This window comes from Bubalus kerabau, chromosome X (assembly GCF_029407905.1).
Source record: "Bubalus kerabau isolate K-KA32 ecotype Philippines breed swamp buffalo chromosome X, PCC_UOA_SB_1v2, whole genome shotgun sequence".
Lineage (NCBI taxonomy): Eukaryota > Metazoa > Chordata > Mammalia > Artiodactyla > Bovidae > Bubalus > Bubalus kerabau.
In genome coordinates this window covers 93,585,710-93,606,722 of record NC_073647.1, presented here as the reverse complement: position 1 = coordinate 93,606,722, position 21,013 = coordinate 93,585,710, and the positions used below count along the sequence as shown (strand labels likewise).

At 49.5% G+C, this 21,013-nt stretch overlaps 1 protein-coding gene across 1 annotated transcript; it reads right to left on the bottom strand.

Annotated features, from left to right (window-relative positions):
* Positions 1–15,145: 15,145 nt before the first annotated feature.
* Positions 15,146–19,315, bottom strand: LOC129638907 (uncharacterized protein CXorf49 homolog). The gene is made up of 6 exons (XM_055563643.1): positions 17,891–19,315; positions 17,061–17,217; positions 16,442–16,518; positions 16,113–16,158; positions 15,504–15,545; positions 15,146–15,401 (listed from the first exon to the last, which is right to left on the bottom strand). The coding sequence occupies exons 1-5, from the start codon at positions 19,184–19,186 to the stop codon at positions 15,505–15,507; spliced, it is 1,617 nt and encodes a 538-aa protein (XP_055419618.1). The 5' UTR covers positions 19,187–19,315; the 3' UTR covers positions 15,146–15,401; position 15,504.
* Positions 19,316–21,013: the final 1,698 nt, after the last annotated feature.

The following is a 21,013-nucleotide window of genomic DNA, read 5'->3' as shown; positions in this document are numbered from 1 at the left end:
TATTGCAGTTGGCCACCTTCCCTCTGTTTCCTCACATGACATTTCCTCTGTGTGTGTATGGAGACAGAGAGAGCGCGCGCGCGAGAGATCTGGTAACTCCTCCTCTTATAAGGATGTCAGGTCCTTTGGGATTAGGGCCCCACTCTTACACCTCTGGATGTGTTGTGCTTGGTCACTCAGTTGTGTCTGACTCTTGGTGACCCCGTGAACTGTGGCACACCAGGCTCCTCTCTCCATGGGAATTCTCCAGGCAAGAATCCTGGAGTGGGTTGCCATGCCCTCCTCCAGGGGAACTTCCCAACACAGGGATGGAACTCAGGTGTGCCACACTGCAGGTGGGTTCGTTACCATCTAGCCACCAGGGAAGCCCAAGAATACTAGATTGGGTAGCGTATCCCTTCTCCAGGGGTACTTCCCGACACGGGAATCAAAACCTATATTGCAGGCAGCTTCTTTACCAGCTCCCTCAGTTAACCCTAATTACCTCTCTAAAGGCTCCATCTCCAAATTCAGTCACATTGAGGGTTAGAGCTTTAAGATAGGCATTTGAGGGCCACACAATTCAGCCCATAATAGGACTCCTTTGAGAATCTATTGAAAGCTCTATACACCCTCCCAAGAAGACTGTATACATTGCCTCCCACAACTCTGCACACAATTTCAGGAAGTTCTTGGAATCCAGGTTGAGAGCCACTGTTCTAGGTCACCTTCCTCTTTTCCCAGGTGGAGAAACAAGAGCTTCAGAAAGGGGAAGTGCTTTTCGTCAGGTTAGGAGAGAGGTAGGTCTCCTGATTGCTCATCAAGTGCTTTTACTCTGCCTTATGTTAGGCCTGTTAGGTCAACAATCCACGGTGACCCCAAAACACTAGCGATTCTGTGGGTGCAGTGAGGGGGAGTGCTTCACCTGGGATGCTCAAGTGAGTGAACAAGGCTCTAGCTATAACTGACAGTAAATGGGACCGGTTTCATTGTTTCAAATTAGTCAGGAGGTTGGGAAGAAGCTGCCCCAGCTTCAACATACATCCACAAGAGTTCTGAGTGTGAGGCGATGCAGGTGCTTCTGTCCTAACAAACAGCCAAGTGGGGACTGAACAGGTAGAGTTGAACTGCCTGCTGGCCTGGACATGGCACTGTCCCTCTCCTCTCAGATTCCTATTTGTACACCCCTCAGGAGTAGACCTGTTAGATTTCTACATGAGATTATCTAGCTCTAATATTCTGTACGTCTGTGATTCTGGGGCAGGAACCATGTGGGACAAATCAGCTGAGGCATGTGGGTCCTAGTTCAGTTCAGTTCAGTCGCTCAGTCGCGTCCCACTCTTTGCGACCCCATGAATTGCACGGCGCCAGGCCTCCCTGTCCATCCCCAACTCCCGGAGCTTACCCAAACTCATGTCCATCGAGTCGGTGATGCCATCCAGCCCTCTCATCCTCTGTCGTCCCATTCTCCTCCCGCCCCCAATCCCTCCCAGCATCAGAGTCTTTTCCAACGAGTCAACTCTTCGCATGAGGTGGCCAAAGTATTAGAGTTTCAGCTTTAGCATCCGTCCTTCCAAAGAACACCCAGGACTGATCTCCTTTAGAATGGCCCTAGAATCATGGGCAAAACAATTTTTTTTTCAAAATGTCTTCTGATGGTGTCCAAGAATTAGCAATAAAACACATGTAGTTTAAAGAGATGAAAAATCCCGAATAAGCACAAGACCCTTTACACGCTCAGTCATTTAAGGTAAAGTCTCAACAGAAATGTTTCCTCAATTTCTGTTTCAGGTCTATCCTTAAAAAGGGAGGCAAATTATAATAGCTGGAATTCTGAACAACAAGGTTAGAGGGTGGAACAGTATTTATAATGGGAAAAGTTATGTTATCTTTAGGCAGAGGGGTGGCCCCAGAAAATGACTCTTGTTTCATTTCATCAATCAACGAGCATTTACAAAACAAGACATTCTTCCTATTGACCCTATCAATGCCACAAACCAGTGTGGAGCCTTCACTTGGGCCACAAGCCTAGAAACAAAAGCCTAGAAACAAAAGCAGGGGCACTCACTGCGGGGTGGAGGCTAACATTTCTGGAAAATTCTTCCAGCTTTGCTCCCTACAAAGAACAAGGGAAGGGCTTGAAGGGCTGTGCACACCCACCTACTGCTTCTGTGCCAGGGGAAGGTGGGAGCACACCCAGTGTAGCACATCAATGGTCTCAGTTTCTGTCTGAGGAGAAAGAGGAAGACTAGAGCTGCTGATGCGGGGAGCAGGGGTGAAGGTTGGCGTTGAGATAGCAGTGTCAAAAGGGCAAGGGAGATGCAGCGCATCCAACCACCAGCACCAGCACCATCCCCATCACCACCATATTGGCACAAATAAGCTCTTCAGTCCCAGGGATTAATAGACGAATCACAAAGAACACGAGGAGCTCCAAAGGCATGGCATCTGGCCCTTCCCAACCAACGGCGTTAACGATACTGCCCTCGCCTGGTCAAATCGGTGTATTACAGCGCAGGCACATTGCTTTGGATTTTTGGCCTTCATTTCTTTTTCTCAGGTTCTTGGTGCTCCACCTCTGAGAGGAAGTGGATGGGGAGGGGAGAAGTCTCTGAGAAATTGTATCCAAATACATCACTTCTGTGAGTTTCAGCACAAGTTCACAATTAAATTCTGAATGATAATGTACTACCCAAATATGGAATATTTATTAAAAACTGAGATTGATATTATAATTATGTAAGCATCACTTTATTATTTTTCTTTACAAAGGTATGAGTTCTCCAAAATATAGCTATTAATGTAGATGAAATCAGATTTCTAAGCTCAATTAGATATGTTATAAACAAAGAAAGTAACTTTGGTTCTACTTCTGGTTAGAACATAATTACAATATGCTTATACTGGGATGTTATTTCCCTAGGCATTATCTTTTTCCTCAATTATACTGCAATGTAACATAGAGAAGAAGTCACAATATATGTGTGGACTGTAATAATTGATTATCAAGCGTATACCCCCAGGTCACAGAAGAGGATAGTGTTGGCTTCCCCCAAGACTCCTGAAGTTTCCCTGTCTTATCTTAGCCCTATTCCTTATTCAAGGAGAATAGGCACACTCTTCCTTATATACCATCCTTTCTTCCCCTTTCCTCAAAATTTTATAGAGTATATACATGTTCAGTTCAGTTCAGTTCAGTTCAGTCGTGTCCAACTCTTTGCGACCACCCATGAATCGCACCGCGCCAGGCCTCCCTGTCCATCACCAACTCCCGGAGTTCACTCAAACTCATGTGCATCGAGTTGGTGATGCCATCCAGCCATCTCATCCTCTGTCGTCCCCTTCTCCTCCTGCCCCCAATCCCTCCCAGCATCAGAGTCTTCTCCAATGAGTCAACTCTTCGCATGAGGTGGCCAAAGTATTGGAGTTTCAGCTTCAGCATCAGTCCTTCCGATGAACACCCAGGACTGATCTCCTTTAGGATGGACTCGTTGGCTCTCCTTGCAGTCCAAGGGACTTGCAAAAGGCTTCTCCAAAACCCCAGTTCAAAAGCATCAATTTTTGGGCGCTCAGAGGTGGAGCCCCAAGAACCTGAGAAAAAGAAACCAAGGCAAAAAATCCGGAGCGATGTCCCTGCATTGTAATACACCGATGTGACCAGCCGAGGGCAGTATCGTCTAAGGCTGTTTATTGTTTGTCCTCAAGCAGAAACGGAGACCATTGATGTGCCAGACTGGGTGTGCTCCCACCTTCCCCTGGCACAGAAGCAGTAGGTGGGTGTGCACAGCCCTTCAAGCCCTTCCCTTGTTCTTTGTAGGGAGCAAAGCTGGAAGAATTTTCCTGAAATGTTAGCCTCCACCCCGCAGTGAGTGCCCCTGCTTTTGTTTCTAGGCTTGTGGCCCAAGTGAAGGCTCCACACTGGTTTGTGGCATTGATAGGGTCAATAGGAAGAATGTCTTGTTTTGTAAATGCTCGTTGATTGATGAAATGAAACAAGAGTCATTTTCTGGGGCCACCCCTCTGCCTAAAGATAACATAACTTTCCCCATTATAAACACTGTCCCATCTTCTAACCTTGTTGTCAGAATTTCTGTTTTTGTGCCAGTACCACACTGTTTTGATGACTGTACCTTTGTAGTATAGCCTGAAGTCCTGCTCTGGCTATTCACGGTCTTTTGCGTCTGCATACAATCTTTGTTCTGGTTCTGTGAACAATACCATTGGTAATTTGATAGGGATTCAATTGCAGCAGTAGGTTGCACTGGGTTGTATAGTCATACTGCCAATATTGATTCTCCCAATCCAAGTGATCTCAGAGAGGCAGCCTGTGAGCTGTGGCTTTAAGTTTTCCCCTTTGAAAAAAGCATTTCTCAAGGAGGCAAAATCTGTGAAAAAGAGGTACAGAGTTTAGAGGTACAGAGTTACAGAGGTACAGGTACAGAGTTAGAGACACAGCACAACAAGTAGGAGAGCACACAGAGAAACGGTTTGCTTAGTTAGGACAGAGAAGGCAATGATACGCACTTGGAGAGAAAAGGTGTGGGCATCTGTCCTAATGAGGAGGAGTGCAGTAAGAGGCAGTTAAGTCATTTATATAGGACAGGCCTTTTCGGTCTTTGTTTACGTTTGGCCAGTTATCCTGTTTCTTTTCTCACACCTGACCTGCCCAAGGACCCTCCACAACATGCAGGAACAACTCTATTCCAAGATGCATGCCAGCCCAGAGACCTATAGGGAGACCCCATAACATCACATGTTATGGGGTGGGGCCCCTTTGTTTTTGACCCCCAAGGAGCCTTTCTGCCCATGTGCAGTGTCTGAGAATGGGACTTATGTGACCTCTTGATCTTTTACTCAGAGAGTAGCTCCTCTGTCTCTGCCAGAGCTGTTATCTTAAAGTGTCCTCAGGAGACAAAGCCTGATTATTTACCCTGTTACTCTTATTCTATTTCAAAGTGCAAGCTGGAGGCTGATTGTAAACACCTGGACTCAAGCCCACTTGCCTCCTTCCTTGCTGCTGCTGCTGCTAAGTCGCTTCAGTCGTGTCCGACTCTGTGCTACCCCATAGACAGCAGCCCACCAGGCTCCTCTGTCCCTGGGATTCTCCAGGCAAGAGCACTGGAGTGGGTTGCCATTTCCTTCTCCAATGCATGAAAGTGAAAAGTGAAAGGGAAGTCGCTCAGTCGTGCCTGACTCTTAGCGACCTCGTGGACTGCAGCCTACCAGGCTCCTCCGTCCCTGGGATTCTCCAGGCAAGAGTACTGGAGTGGGGTGCCATTGCCTTCTCCGGCCTCCTTCCTTAGGAAATGTAAAGCAGAGGCCAGTTGTAAATGCTTGGCCTCACAAGAATACGATATTTCTTTCCATCTGTTTATGTCATCTTCAACAGCTCTCATTAGGATGTTATAGATTAGGATCTTTATCCCTTCCCTACCTCTGCCTTTCCCTTTTGGTAATCATAAGTTTTCAAAGTCTGTTTCCATTTTGTTAATAAGTTCATTTGTACAACTTTTTAGGTTCCACGTGTAAGGGACATTTGTCTTTCTCTTTCTGACCTTCTTCACTCAGTATGGCAATCACTATGTCCATCCATGTTGCTGCAAGTGGCATTATTTCATTCTTTTTATGGTTAAGTAATATTCCACTGTATATATGTACCACGTATTCTTTATCCATTCCTCTGTTGATGGATATTTAGGTAGCTACCATGTCTTGGCAGTTGTAAATGGTGCTGCAATCAACATTGGGGTTCATGCATCTTATAGATTTGTGAGTACAGCTCTTTTGTCTCCTTAGGTTTATTCCTTGGCATTTTATTATTTTGATGTGATGGTAAATGGGATTGTTTATTTAGTCTCTCTTTCTGAAATTTCACTGTTAGCGTGCAAAAATGCAAGAAATTTCTGTGCATTCATTTTGTATCCTGCAGTTTTACTGAATTCATTGATGAGCTCTTAATAGTTTTCTGGCAGCATCTTTAGGATTTTCTATGCATAGTAAACTGCAAGCGGTGACAGCTTTCTTTCTTTTCCAACTTGGATTCTTTTATTTCTTTTTCTTCTTTGATTGCTGTGGTTAGAACTTCCCTGACTATATTGAATAAAAGTGGCGAGAGTGGCCATCCTTCTCTTCTTCCTGATCTTAGAAGAAACGCTGTCTTCTTTTTACCATCGAGTATGATGTTATCGGTAGGTTCGTCAAACGTGGCCTTTTTTATGTTCAGATAGGGTCCCTCTATGCCCACTTTCTGGAGAGTTTTATCAGAAATGGATGGTGGACTTTTTTCTAAAGCTTTCTCTGCATCTGTTGAGGTCTATGGATTTGTGGATATTGAAAACTTCTTGCATCACTTGGATGAATCCCACTTGATCATGTTGTGTGGTCCTTCTAATGTACTGCTGGATTTGGTTTGCTACTGTTCTGTTGAGAATTTGGTGCCTCTGTTCATCACTGACATTGCCCTGTAACTTTCTTCTTTGGTGGTGTATTTGTCTGCTTTTGGTATCAGGATGGCGGTGGCCTCATAGGATGAGTCTGGGGAGTGTTCTTTCTCTGCAAGTTTCGGGAATAGTTTCAGGAGGATGGGTATTGACTCTTCACTAAATGCCTGATGGAATTTGCCTCTGAAGTCATGTGGTCCTGGCCTTCTGTTTTCTGGAAAATTTTAAGTCACGGTTTCAATTTCAGTGCATATGATGTGTTTCTTTGTATTTTCTATTTCTTCCTGGTTCATACTTGGAAAATTGTACCACTCTAATAATTGGTCCATTTCTTCCAAGTTGTCCATTTCACTGGCATATACTTGCTTCCTGTATTCTCTTACAATCCTGTGTATTTCTGTGATGTCAGTTGCAACTTCCTTCTCCACGTCTAATTTTATTGAATTTAACCCTCTCCCTTTTATTCTTGATGGGTCTGGCAAAAGGTCTATCACTTTTGCTTATCCTCTCAAAGAACCAGCTTTTAGTTTTATTCACTTCAGTTCAGTCACTCAGTTGTGTCTGACTATTTGCAACCCCATGGAGTACAGCACGCCAGCCTTCCCTGTCCATCACCAACTCCTGGAGCTTACTCAAACTCATGTCCGTCGCGTCAGTGATGTTCTCCAATCATCTCATCCTCTGTCATCCCCTTCTCCTCTCACCTTCAATCTTTCCCAGCATCATGGTCTTTTCCAATGAGTCAATTCTTCACATCAGGTGGCCAAAGTAGTTTCATTGACCTCATCTATTGCTTTCTTAATCTCTGTTACATGTATCTCTGCTCTGATCTTGGATTTCTTCCCTTCTGTTAACTTTCCATTTTATTTGTTCTTTTTTCACTCATTGCTTTAGGTGTAAGATTAGGTTGTTTATTTGAGGTTTTTCTTGTTTCCTGAGGTAAGATGGTATTGCTATAAAATTCTCTCTTAACTGCTTTTGCTGCATCCCCCAGGCTTTGTGTTTTCCCTTTCATTACTCTATAGGTATATTATGATTTACTCTTTGATTTCTTCAGTGACTTAGCCTCCACATGTTTGTTTTTTTTCCTACAGTTTTTTTTTTGTTTTTTTTTTGGTGCAGTTGATTTCTACTTTTTACCATTGTTTAATAATATGGGTTTGTTGTTGTTGTTCAGTCGCCCAGTCGTGTCTGACTCTTGGTGACCCCATGGGCTGCAGCTTGCCAGGCCTCCGTGTCCCTCACCATCTCCTGAAGTTTGCCTAAGTTCATGTCCATTGCATGAGTGATGCCATCCAGCCATCCAGCCATCCCACCCTCTGATGCCCTCTTCTCCTTCTGTCCTCAGTCTTTCCCACCATCAGGGACTTTTCCAATGAGTCAAGCTGTTCGCATCAGATGACCAAAATACTGGACTTTCAGCTCAGCATCAGTCCTTCCCAATGAGGATTCAGAGTTGGTTCCCCTTAAGATTGACTGGTTTGATTTCCTTGCTGTCCAAGGGCCTCGCAGGAGTCTTCTCCAGCACCACAGTTCAAAGGCATCAGTTCTTTGGTGCTCCACCTTCTTTACGCTCCAGTCTCACAACCGTACATGCCCACTGGGAAGACCATAGCCTTGACTGTATGGATCTTTGTCGGCAGAGTAATGTCTCTGATTCTCAACACACCGTCTAGGTTTGTCATAGCTTTCCTGCCAAGAAGCAAACGTCTTCTGACTTCATGGCTTCAGTGACCATCCGCAGTGATTTTAGAGCCCAAGAAGAGGAAATCTGTCACCATTTCTACCTTCCCGCCTCTATTTGCCATGAAGCAATGGGGTGGGATACCGTGATCATTTTTTTTTTCAATATTTAGTTTTAAGCCGGCTTTTCCCACTCTCCTCCTTCACCCTCATCAAGAGGCTCTTTAGTTCCTCTTCCCTTTCTGCCATTAGAGTGGTATCATCCGCGTATCTGAGGTTGTTGAGGTTTCTCCTGCCTATCTTGATTCCAGCTGGCAAATCATCCAGCCCGGCATTTCTCATGATGTGCTCAGCATATAGAGTAAACAAACAGGGTGACAGCAGACAGCCCTGTCGTACCCCTTTCTCAGTGCTGAACCAGTCAGTTGTTCCATACAGTGTGTGTTTCTTCTTGACCCACATACAGGTTTCTCAGGAGACAGGTAAGATGGCCTGGTATTCCCATCTCTTGAAGAGCTTTCCACAGCTTTTTATGATCCACACAGACACAGGCTTTGGCGTAGTTGATGAACCAGAGGTAGATGGTTTCCTGGAATTCCCTTGGTTTCCCTATGATCCAGCGAATGTTGGCAGTTTGATCTCTGGTTGCTCTTCCTTTTCTAAACCCAACCTGGACATCTGGATGTTCTTGGTTCACATAATGCTGAAGGCTAGCATGCCAGATTTTAAGCATTTCCTTACTAGCATGGCAGTTCAGTTCAGTTCAGTGGCTCAGTCGTGTCCGACTCTTTGCAATCCCAGGAATCACAGCACGCCAGGTGTCCCTGTCCATCGCCAACTCCCGGAGTTCACTCAGACTCACGCCCATCGAGTCAGTGATGCCATCCAGCCATCTCATCCTCTGTCGTCCCCTTGTCCTCCTGCCCCCAATCCCTCCCAGCATCAGAGTCTTTTCCAGTGAGTCAACTCTTCGCATGAGGTGGCCAAAGTACTGGAGTTTCAGCTTTAGCATCATTCCTTCCAAAGAAATCCCAGGGCTGATCTCCTTCAGAATGGACTGGTTGGATCTCCTTGCAGTCCAAGGGACTCTCAAGAGTCTTTTCCAACACCATAGTTCAAAACCATGAATTCTTCGATGCTCAGCTTTCTTCACAGTCCAACTCTCACATCCATACATGACCACTGGAAAAACCATAGCCCTGACTAGACGGACCTTTGTTGGCAAAGTAATGTCTCTGCTTTTCAATAGGCTATCTAGGTTGGTCATAACTTTCCTTCCACGGAGTAAGTGTCTTTTAATTTCATGGCTGCAGTCACCATCTGCAGTGGTTTTGGAGCCCCCGGAAATAAAGTCTGACACTGTTTCCACTGTTTCCTCATCTATTTGCCATGAAGTGATGGGACCAGATGCCATGATCTTCGTTTTCTGAATGTTGAGCTTTAAGCCAACTTTTTCACTCTCCTCTTTCACTTTCATCAAGAGGCTCTTGAGTTCCTCTTCACTTTCTGCCATAATGGTGGTGTCATCTGCGTATCTGAGGTTATTGATATTTCTCCCAGCAATCTTGATTCCAGCTTGTGTTTCTTCCAGCCCAGCGTTCCTCATGATGTACTCTGCATATAAGTTAAATAAGCAGGGTGACAATATATAGCCTTGACGTACTCCTTTTCCCATTTGGAACCAGTCTGTTGTTCCATGTCCAGTTCTAACTTTTGCTTCCTGACCTGCATATAGGTTTCTCAAGAAGCAGGTCAGGTGGTCTGGTATTCCCATGTCTTTCAGAATTTTCCACAGTTTATTGTGATCCACACGGTCAAAGGCTCCGGCATAGTCAATAAAGCAGAAATGGATGTTTTTCTGGAACTCTCTTGCTTTTTCCATGATCCAGCAGATGTTGGCAGTTTGATCTCTGGTTCCTCTGCCTTTTCTAAAACCAGCTTGAACATCCGGAAGTTCACGGTTCACGTATTGCTGAAGCCTGGCTTGGAGAATTTTGAGCATTACTTTACTAGCGTGTGAGATGAGTGCAATTGTGTGGTAGTTTGAGCATTCTTTGGCATTGCCTTTCTTTGGGACTGGAATGGAAACGGACTTTTTCCAGTCCCGTGGCCACTGCTGAGTTTTCCAAATTTGCTGGCATATTGAGTGCAGCACTTTCACAGCATCATCTTTCAGGATTTGAAATAGCTCCACTGGAATTCCATCACCTCCACTGGCTTTGTTCGTAGTGATGCTTTCTAAGGCCCACTTGACTTCACATTCCAGGATGTCTGGCTCTAGGCATGGCAGACGAGTGCAATTGTCCAATGGTTAGCACATTCTTTGGTACTACTCTTTTTGGGAATTGGGATGTGGATTGACTTTTTCCAGTCCTGTGGCCACTGGTAGGTCTTCCAGGTTTGCTAACACATTGGATGCAACACTTGATGGCATCATCCTTTAGGGTTTTGAGAAGTTCTACTGGAATTCTGTCGCATCCACTAGCTTTATTAAGAGCAGTGCTTCCTAAGGCCCACTTGACGTCACTCTCCAGAATAGGTGGCTCTGAGTGGAGACCACACCATCGCAGTAATCCAGTACATTAAGATCTTTTTTGGACAGTTCTTCTGTGTATTCTTTCCATATCTTCTTGATCTTTTCAGCATCTACTAGGTCTCTTCCGTTTCTGTCCTTTGTTGTGCCCATCTTTGGGAAAAATATTCCCTTGATATCTCCAGTTTTCCTGAAGAGATCTCTAGTATTTCCTCTTCTGTTGTTTCTTCTAGTTTTATACACTGTTCGTTGAAGAAGGCCTTCTTGTCTCTCCGTGCTGTTCTTTGGAAATCTGCGTTTAGTTTGGTATACCTGTCTCTTTCTCCCTTGATCTTTGCTTCTCTTCTTTCTTTAGCTATTTGTAAGGCCTCCTGCCACTTTGCCTTCTTGCTTTCCTTTTTCATTTTGATGGTTTTGTGCACAGCCTCCTGTACAGTATAACAGACCTCAGTCCATCGTTCTTCAGACACACTGTTTACAAGTTCTAATCCCTTGAATCTATTTGTCGCCTCTGCTGCATTATCACAGTGGATTTGACTAAGTCATACCTGACTGGTCTAGAAGTTTTCACCACATTTGTAGGTTAAGCTTGAATTTTGCTATGTGAATCTGATGATCCGAGCCACAGTCAACTCCAGGTCTTGTTTTTTTCTGACTATATACGGATTCTCCATCTTCAGTTACAAAGACTGTAATCAATTTGATTTTGGTAGTGACCATTTGGTGATGACCATGCGTAAAACTGTCTCATGTGCTGTTGAAAAAGGGTATTAGTATCTCAATAATATGGAATTATTAAGATACAACTTCCTTACAAGGTCTCTGAGCCACTCTAAGCACATCCTCTTATGGTACCACCACCACAATCGAAACGAAAAACTTTTTCATCACCTGCAAAATTGCTTCTGGGTTTTTGTAGTTTAACCCCTTATGTCAATCCCCAGATGCAGGCAACACTCAATCTGTTTTCTCTCTATATAGTTTGGCCCCCTCAAGAATGTGAAGTAAATGGAATAGGCAGTAGATAGACCTATCCTTGAGGATTCTGTGAGGGAAAAGGATATATAGGTGACTCCTGGATGTGCAATGTACATGGCACCTGAGTATAGTGCCATGGGTTGATCGTTACCTACCTGTTCGTCAGATTGAAGGCTTACACTCTCCATAATGTGTATATGTATTGTCTGTTTAACTCATATTTAATTCAATGCAATTTCTCTTCTATGCTTGCAAGGGTTGTTTTATGGAATAGAAATGGTAAATCTTGGAAAAGAAAGTGCATCTTCTTTGTAAAAGTCCTCCATCTGCATCTGAGCAGTACTTACCAGGACATCAACATCGCACAAGCACAGGTACGACAAGCACACTGTAGTCATTCAAACGCTGCTCCCTGGGTCACACAGGGACAGCCCACATGGCAACCCCGGCAGCCCCATAGTGCCCGGCCGGACTTGCCCATTGGAGGTGAGAGTCTCCTCACTTTAAGTCAGCTGAGTAGCAGCCTTTATTGCATCTGCAAGCTTAACCAACTGCTATCATACAAAGGAATATATAAGCCAACTGCAAGGATTAGGAGTCGGACATTTTGGGGCATGATTACTGTGCCCACCCAAGCCAGCGCTGTCTTCAGGGCTCATCTACTCTAAATTCTTTGTTTGTGCCAGTCTCCCTCAAGAGTCCAGAGAAAGCAGTAGACCTGGGGCTGGTGCTGGTGGGCTGGGGGTGTGACGGGGAGGAAGCATCTTCCCTGGAGTTGGCTAGGCAGCAGAACCAGGCAGGATAGGGCCTAGGGCTCTCCAAGGCAGCTGCCGCTGTCTCCCAGGCTGGAGAACGGGCATGAGGGGGAAAGGCGACAGGGGTGCACCTGAATGAGGCTGGGCTTCGGCTTTCCTCCTACCCTCTGGGGCACAGATGTATTTCTTTAGCCTATGCCTCAGGCCCTGCCACAGATCTCCCGCTGGAAGTGGGTGGCTTGGGGCTGAGCCACGGCCTGTGATGTATATGTTTCCAGCAACATTATAGTGAGATACTTGGTCTGAACTGTGGGCTCAGAGGAGGGAAGGGAGCCTGGTAAAAAGTGAATGAGGGGTTGTGCCCATGCCCTCCCACCTCCCCTTCCATGAGCTTCTCCACTTCCTCACCCTGGTGACCACAGTCCCAGGCCCCTCTCTGCCCAAGGGTGGTGCTGATGCTGGTGCTGGCCTTCTCCCTGGGCACAGCTTACCTACATGTCTCGGTGGGCAGAAAGCTCAGCTGGAAGGTCTCTGCCAATCTAACTCACTCAAACAACAGCGAGATGTGCTATGCTGCTGCTGCTAAGTCGCTTCAGTCGTGTCCGACTCTGTGAGACCACGTAGACGGCAGCCCACCAGGCTTCCCGTCCCTGGGATTCTCCAGGCAAGAACACTGGAGTGGGTTGCCATTTCCTTCTCCAATGCATGAGAGTGAAAAGTGAAAGTGAAGTCGCTCAGTCGTGTCCGACTCTAGCGACCCCATGGACTGCAGCCTACCAGGCTCCTCCGTCCATGGGATTTTCTAGGCAAAAGTACTGGAGTGGGGGTGCCATTGCTTTCTCTGAGATGTGCTATACCACCAGGCAATAACCACTGGAGCAGCTGTAAACTAAGTGATCAAGCCCACCTGCTCCAGGGAGGGGTCTGACTGGAAGGAGTAAGTCCCACGCATGTTCTTTTCTGACCCTGAGGTCTGTGACTGTCCCAACCCTCGTGCTCTGTCCACCTGACCTCATGCTATGAGCCCCAGAAGGAAGTCAACGTGAGAATATGGGGGAAGGGCGGACCCAAGTGCTCCCCATTGCTCAGGTGCAGTCACCCCTAACTCCCCACAAGTAACCCAGGTTTGGGGGGGGGGTCTCCTGTTTCTAAGATGGGCAGCCATGCCCCCGGAGCCACCTTCCCATTTTCACTCATCCACACCCTCAGCAGTTGGCAGACATCACAGAATCACAAGGTAGGATCCAGTGCCTCCTCCAGCGACTCCAACATTTTGAGATGTCCTGTCCTGAGGTTTGGTGAACTGCATCCTCCCCTTCTATGTTTTGGGAACGTGGCAACACCCCTTGAATAAAGGAGATCCAACCCTTCCTTTGGCTCACTCAATGCCTTACAGAATCTGGACCAGTCTCTACTTCCATTACTCCCTGATTCACATCTTTCTGCCTCAAGGGGCATTATCCCTGACGGCTTTTATTCACACACAGAGATGCCCAGGCACCGACTTTGAATGTGCATCATACCCTCTTTTGTGAAATAAAACCATGGTCTTTCAGGAAGGGAGTCAGGCAGAACCTACCCTCACTTCACTCAAATACAAATGTGTCTCTCTGAGTCGCAGGCTGGCACAGCCCTGGGGTCTTGGCTGAGAGAAGGAAGTCCTCCCCAAACTTCAGGGCGGGGGGCAGAGCGGGGGTGGAATTGAACATGGATTTCAGACTTAGTCTTGTGTGCCCTAACAAGTAGTCTGGGAGACTGAGCTGGGACACTCTGGGAAGTATCATTTGCAGGAAAATCTATGTCATGGGGCCGGTGGAACAGTATTTGATGGAGACCCTGTAAGAACACAGACTTACCAACCATACTTGTCATAGAGCCTGACGGGCCTGTTTCCACTCAAGGGCAGAGAGACATCCAGGCTGCAGGAGTGTAGGCTGGTCAGCTGGCTAGGGCAGGGAGGCCATGAAAGCTCCAAGGACTGGACCATCCATCTCTAGCTGTCAGGGTGCACTCTGCCCCAGATTGGCACCAGACGCCTCTCCTGACTTCCAGCTCGGCAACTAACCTGAGCTTTTCTCCTGTGTTCCCCCTACCTTCGCTCCTGCTCCCCAGTTCACTGGGTCCAAGATTCATCCTCATGCCCTTTACTGAACCCGAGGAAGGGGAAGCGAAAGTTTTGGTGCCTGAGTCTCGGGGATGAGTGCTAAAGAGGAGAGGGGGAGAGTATGCAGGTTCCTGCTGCAAGGTGGCACCAGGGGGTGGGGTAGGGACTCCACTGAGAGGGGAGGGCCCGGGAAGGGGGAAGATGAGCACACCTGTGCCTGTTACCACCTGCTTAAGTAAACATGCAGGCAAGGTCATCGATGGCAAGCCAGGGGAGGGATCGAGGGTGCTCTGACAGGAAGGCAGAGTGGTCAGGGTAAGCAGGACAATGAGTGCAGTGAGGGAAGGGTGAAAGACTGGAGCTCTGTAAGGGGGTCACGAGTTCCTTCTGACAGGGAGGCAGAATGGCAGCAATGAATGGAAACTGCTAAACCCCAGAGGAGGGTGTTTAGAGAACTAGAAGAGGGCCTTCAGGGAAAAGGGAGGACGTGCCAATGTGGCCAGACAGAGCCCACACAGATGGGCGCGCTCCGCTGGCCTGACGGCCTGGATGGTAGCAGAGGCTGACCCAGAGTCCCCACCACGGATTCCAGAGGTACTGTTCTGGAAAATGTTCTGATGTGGAACAGCTCCCCACCAGGCCTGTCCCACTCCCTTAACCCCTACCCCCCAGAGAGAGGGCAGAACACAGAATAGGAGAAGTCCTTTAATCAGAAACTGCTGTGGCAAAACCAATGCAATATTGTAAAGTAAAATAAATTAATTAATTAAAAAAAAACACAACTGCTGTGAGACTGGGGCAGAGAGGGGGCAAAACAAGGGGCAGAGGACGCTCTGGTGGAGGCAGAACAAGAGGCAACAGGCTTGGCCACAGCTTGCCGGCCCCGGAGGTAACAGCTGCTCCTCTTGCAGGAAGATACTGGGCTCAACCTGTGAAACAGCAGTCAGGGAAGAGCCTCAAGCCAGGGCCAGCCCACAGCCCTGCTCAACAGCCAACGTTGTGGGGAGGGGTATGGAACGTGTAACACTCACTTCAAGGGATCCGGAACTTCTCAGCCAGGTACTGCAAGGAGGCTGCAACAGGGAGAGGCATAAACAGGTGCTCCAGACAGACGGACATAGAAGCCTGTCCCCCTGTCCCCGTGGGGAACCACCTAGCCCTGCAACCTGAAACCCACGTACCCCCAGCCCTGATGCAAAGAAAGAGCTCTGGGCCCGATCGGGCCCCACTACCGGAATTAAACGTGGAGCCATTTCCTAAAAGGAAATAAAATGTGCCAGCAGCCCTCAAGCTTGGGGCCACGCCCAAACCATTCAAAAATTGTCTCGCAAAATATCCAACAAGAACCTTAGAGGCCACACCAGATCACCAAGGCATCTCTACAAGTCCTATCAGAAGGAACTCTCTAGGACTCGAATGGCTGGCAGAGTGTGCACGCAGTCCACACAGTACGTTGTTACTTGTCCGCACGCCCAGCCCAACATGCATCGTACGCTCCGGGGGCAGGCTTGCTAGGTTCTCCTCCCCACAGGAATGCTGCTCCCTGCGAGGCCCCCTGCACTTGCAGCCCACCCCACCCCAAGGGCCCACCCCGCTTCTGCACTAAGAACCCGCCGCTCTCTGTCCCTGGTTCCTCATACCAAGTTGCTTCTTAAGGTCGTCTATTTCTTTCTCTAGCACCAGACACTAGGCCAGCAGACACAGGAGGAAGAGAAATGGTTAGTATACACCCGGCTCCCCTCTCCTCCTCCTCCTCTCCTCTCCCCCGGGCCCTCCATCCCAAAGCCAGGTATCCAGACTGGCAAGGGAAAGACTTTCCTCAGTGGAAAGGAGGTGGGCTCCCTCCCTGGGGTATGGGATGGGGCCAGGGGGCAGGCGGGGAGGGGGCCCACACATGTCAGTTGTACTTGGACCCAGATCCCACCATGGGGTTTGGGTGTGCATTTCCAGGAGTCAGAAGAAGCATTACCCGAGGACAGCCGTGCCTTCCGGGTGGCTGCTGCTGCCTTTTCGGTCTTGGGTGATGGTCAGCTGGTTTCTGGTCACCTGACAGGGAAATGACACACAATCCAGCTTCCCAGGCTCCCAGTGAGGTGGAAAGGGCCAAGCAGGGTCTAACGCGAGGTGAGGCAGTACCACCCTCTGCTAGCATCAAGCCTCCCCTGCTCTGCCCGGCAGGCAGCCCAAACCTTTTCTCTGGACCTGCCCCTCCTATTCCGCAGGGGCAGCCATTTCACCACGATGGTCGCCAAAGACTGTGGTTCTGGGTTCGAGCCTCCCAGAGCGGCAGCCACAGCCAGCACCTGGGAGAGCAATGTGGGCGAACAGCACTTCACAGAAAAGGCTATTAGCCTGCAGGTCTACGCCCAGAGTAGCTGTTGGGGCACTGCCACCAATCACCCCTGCCAAACAAATCCCACACAGAAGGTGATGGGGCCAGGGCCAGCCCTGTTGACACCCTGTTTCCCATGGGAGAAGTGGCCTGAGAGCAAGGCTGAGCCCTCAGAAAAGAGAGAGTGAGTCAGAGACAGAGGTTTCTGCCCTCACCCCTGGTCTCCACCCCCCAAATCAAAACCCAGGACACTCACCTGAGGGGCCAGGCCCTCCGGGCATGACTTCTCCCTTGTTCATGGCCATGCGCTCTGAGTTTCCTGAATCCTGCCCGCCTCTGATGCTGAGGTTGGCGGTGCTGGGTTCTCCATGATGCACCCGTGGACAAGATGGCCACGGCCTGTCAGTGGTCAGCTAAAAACAAAGATTTCTCACTGATCTGGAGTAAGGACGTGTGTGTGTGTATGTGTGTGTGTGTGTGTGTGTGTGTGTGTGTGTGTGCACGCACGCACGCGCACACGTGTGTGTACCAGTGCATTTATGTGTCTTTGTCTGTGTGTGAGAGAGCTCGTATGAGTCAAGACCGAGCTGAGGCAGGGAATTGGAAAGAGAATTGAAAGGCTGATCTCTTTAGCACATTCTCCGTCAGTCAGCCCCAGGCCAGCAGGCAGAGCTGAGCAGGGGACAACAGTGTGGCACTGAGAAAGCCCGGGGTCCCTGCAAGGAAGGTTTGGGGAACAGCCAGGAAGCAGGATTCAGGAAAGTGATGCGTCTCAACACCGAAGCTCTGTGAAGCTTTTAAGGGGTCCCCTCAAATCAATTCCCTTCCACGCCAGCCCCAGCCTCGTGGAGGAGGCTGGAAAACAGGCCACGGGTGGAGAACCGAGCCCAGCACAGCCAAAGTGCTACCTTAACGTTTGTCCCTAGTAAAAGGACCCCAATCTGGCATCCTAATGACCCCGTGACTGAGGGTCACCCAGTGATGACCCCTGAGGAATGGAGAGAGGGGAGCACGGGGTGAAGACGTGTGTCCTGGGGAGGGTGGGAGGGGAAGAGTGGGGAGAGAGGAGGGGCCTGGCCTACTCACTTGGCCCTTTGTGGCTGGGTCTCTATTTGGGTCGTTGTCTTCTCCTGACACCGCCGTTGCTGCCACCGACTCCCGGGCCCGCCTAGCCACGGATTTCTTCCTGGCGCCGGTGTGCTTGGACTCTTTGGCTCCCCCAGGGACCAAGGCATACTTCTGGGACCTCCCAGGCAGCGGGATGCCGGAGATTGGGGGTAAGGTGGCCGGAGCCAGGGGAGTGGCCGAACTTCCCCGTCCCCAGGAAGGGAAGGTTCTCCCCAGGGCAGGTTTGGAGACGGCCCCAAGGGATTTCTTCTCCTGGACCCTCTTCCTCCTAGGACTGGGCCGCGGCAGCCTGCCTGTAGCGGCAGCTGCAGTAGCTGCTGCTGCTGCTACTCCCGGGTAGCTGGGCAGGCTGCCCCCCTTCCCCCCGAGTACGCTCTGCATTTTCTTAGGAGGTGAGATGTCCTCCTGCTCTGCATCGCCCTGCTTGCCCTGCCTTTCCACAACCGAAATCAATCCTCGCGGAGCCGAGGACAGGCAAATGCCTGGCAAGTTAGGGAGATTCTCCCTGCCTTGGACTTTCGAGTGTCTGGGTGTGTCCCCAGGATCCTTGGGGCTGTTCAGCTTGGCCTGGCCTCCGTCTTTGGGATAAATGCTCACCCTCATAGGCTGTATCTCACTGCACTCATCAGAGGACTCGGAGTCGGAGAACAGCCTGGCTGGGCTTACTGAGGGGGGCCACGGGCGATCCACAGCCACGTTCAACCTACTCTTAGTGCTTCTCTTAGGGTTCCCCCAGACCCGGCCCGTCCTGGGCCTGCCGACCCGGAGAGGGCTGGCCTCAGCCCGTGCCGCTTCCCCACACCTCTGGGCGGCTGCGCCTCGACTGCCGAGACACGCCTCCACGTCCAGCAAGGCAGACACGTGGCCGACCGCCTGGCTCTCCGGGGACATGTGTCTGAGGATGCCCCGCAAGTCCAGGTCGGCCAGCTGCCGCACGATGGCCTGCAATGACTCGTCAGATAGCTGCAGGGCGTACCCTGTGTCGTCGGCCGGGGAGCCAGGTCGGCCTTCGCAGCCCAACAGCACCGGCCCTCCCGCTTCCAGCACCTCCCGCTCTGACTCGAAGCCCTCAGGGTCTGGGAAGCCATCCCCGCCCTCACCCTCGCCGCTTCGCGGTGCCCCCGGCTCGGGGCCGGGGTCGGGGCCGGGTCCCCGCGGGGCTGTGGAGCCGGCCTCAAGGCCGCTGGTCTGCTCCCCGCACTCTGAGCCAAAATCCGGTCCGCAAACAAGCTCCTTATCATCCGAGGAGCTCATGTCGCGATCTGGGTGGCCTCCGGACCTGGGGCGGTGACGGTTTATCAACCGGGTCGCGGTGGCGGCTGTGATGGCGGTCGGGGCAGCTGCGGCGGGTGGCGTCTGGAGGTGCCGTCAAGCACCACAGGCACCGCACGCGAGAGGTGGTCGCAAACGACGCGAGGCTTTCAGCGTGCCAGCGCTGCCGCCTCCTCATTGGTCTGGTTCCCGCCAACCAGCACGCGCCTTGTTTGCCCGCCCCCTCGAGGTGTAACCAATGGGGTCGAGGGCCTCCTCTGGTTTGTTGCCAAGCCCAAAAGCCATGCCGGCAGTTGGCGAGTTGGCTGGTGAAGGTCATGCTGCGAGTGTATCTCTGTCAAGCCTCTCGTCCCACCTCCTCCTGTCCCACCTCCCCTTTCCGGTTAGAGTCACAGCCCTGAGTTCTGACTGTGTACAAAGTGGGTGGAGCGGGAGGCTGAGGCGGGGTTGGGGCGGGTAGTGAGGGTGCTGGGCGCCTAGCACGTGCTGAAAGCATTTGCCAGCCTTCCTTCCACCACAAGGCTTATGACCCAATGGGAGAATGGGCAGAGGAATCCCGCACTCAGTGATGAGTGGTCGGCGTACTTCTCCCTAAGAGGCCAGAGGACAAAGGGATCGTGGTTTTGTTCTGTAACATCTCTGCCTCAACTGCTCCATCAAACGTTCTTGGCAGGCAGATTTGGGGGACAGACTGGGGTTGACCTCACTCCCTCAGCTCTTTCCCCACTCTGAGGCAATTCAAAGAAGAGAGAGTCTCAGTCAGTGTCCAGTTACACCCGCAAAGATGCTCACCCCTGCTGATCCTGGAGATGTAAACTAAAACCACGGATCGGGCTTCACACACTAGGATGACAAGCTTCCAAGTGCTTAACCATTCTGAGAGTGGGAGAGTTTAGGAGCAAACCTCTGTGGCGGTGGTGCAAGAAATCCATTTGGGAGGTGATTTGGCAGAATCTATGAAAAGCAACTTACACAGCAGAGACCCCGTGCCCTGCACTCTTCTAAGCGCTGTACGTAAATAGTAATGCTTCCTTGTGACACTCCTAGGACTATAGTACTAATGATTACCAGCCTCTTACAGGTGAGGAAACAGGTACTGAGAGGTTCGGCCACTGGCCCATGGTCTTTTGGCCCATGGGGATAAGTGGTAGAATTGAAGCCAAGCAATCTGACTCCAGAGTCCTTGCTTTGATCCAAAGATCTAAAAAAGCTATTTTTTCCCCCTCTCTCAGGAAGTCCACTGCCTGGCACATCTTCTAAAATTGAGGGTTTATTTCTAAGATGTCTGTTTTACTCCATTGGTCTATGTGTTAATATGGCAGTAACGCACAGTTTTGATTACTGTAGCTTTGTAATGTTTTGAAATCAACAAGTGTGAGTTCTCTACTTTTTCTTTGTCCAAATTGCTTTGCTTATTAAGGATCACTTTAGATTCTACTTAAGTTTTAGGACAAGTTTTTCTATTTCGGTAAAGCATGCTATTGGGATTTTGATAGGGTTTGCAGTGTGTAGATCACTCTGGGTCGTGTGTTAGAAGAACAGATCAAGTGGAGTGTGTGTGTGTGTGTGTGTGTGTAAAAGAATTGACTCATTCAATTATAGAGGCTGGTAAGTCCCAAGATCTAGAGGGTGAGTTGGCTAGCTGGAGACCCAGAAGAGCCAGTGGTTTAGCTCTAGTCCAGGTTAGAAGGCCTAAGAACCAAACCAGTAGAGCTGATATTTCAGTTTGGGTCTAAAGGCAGGAAAAGAAGCTGATGTCCCAGGTCCAAAGGCTTTCACGCAGGAGGAATTCTCTTACATGAGGAAAGG

Coding starts and splice junctions, on each gene's coding strand:
- LOC129638907 (XM_055563643.1), bottom strand. CDS start 19,186: ATGAGCTCCTCGGATGATAAGGAGCTTGTTTGCGGACCGGATTTTGGC. Junction 17,218..17,890: donor ACCCAGCCACAAAGGGCCAA/GTGAGTAGGCCA, acceptor CTTTGTTTTTAG/CTGACCACTGACAGGCCGTG. Junction 16,159..16,441: donor GAAGGCACGGCTGTCCTCGG/GTAATGCTTCTT, acceptor CTGCTGGCCTAG/TGTCTGGTGCTAGAGAAAGA.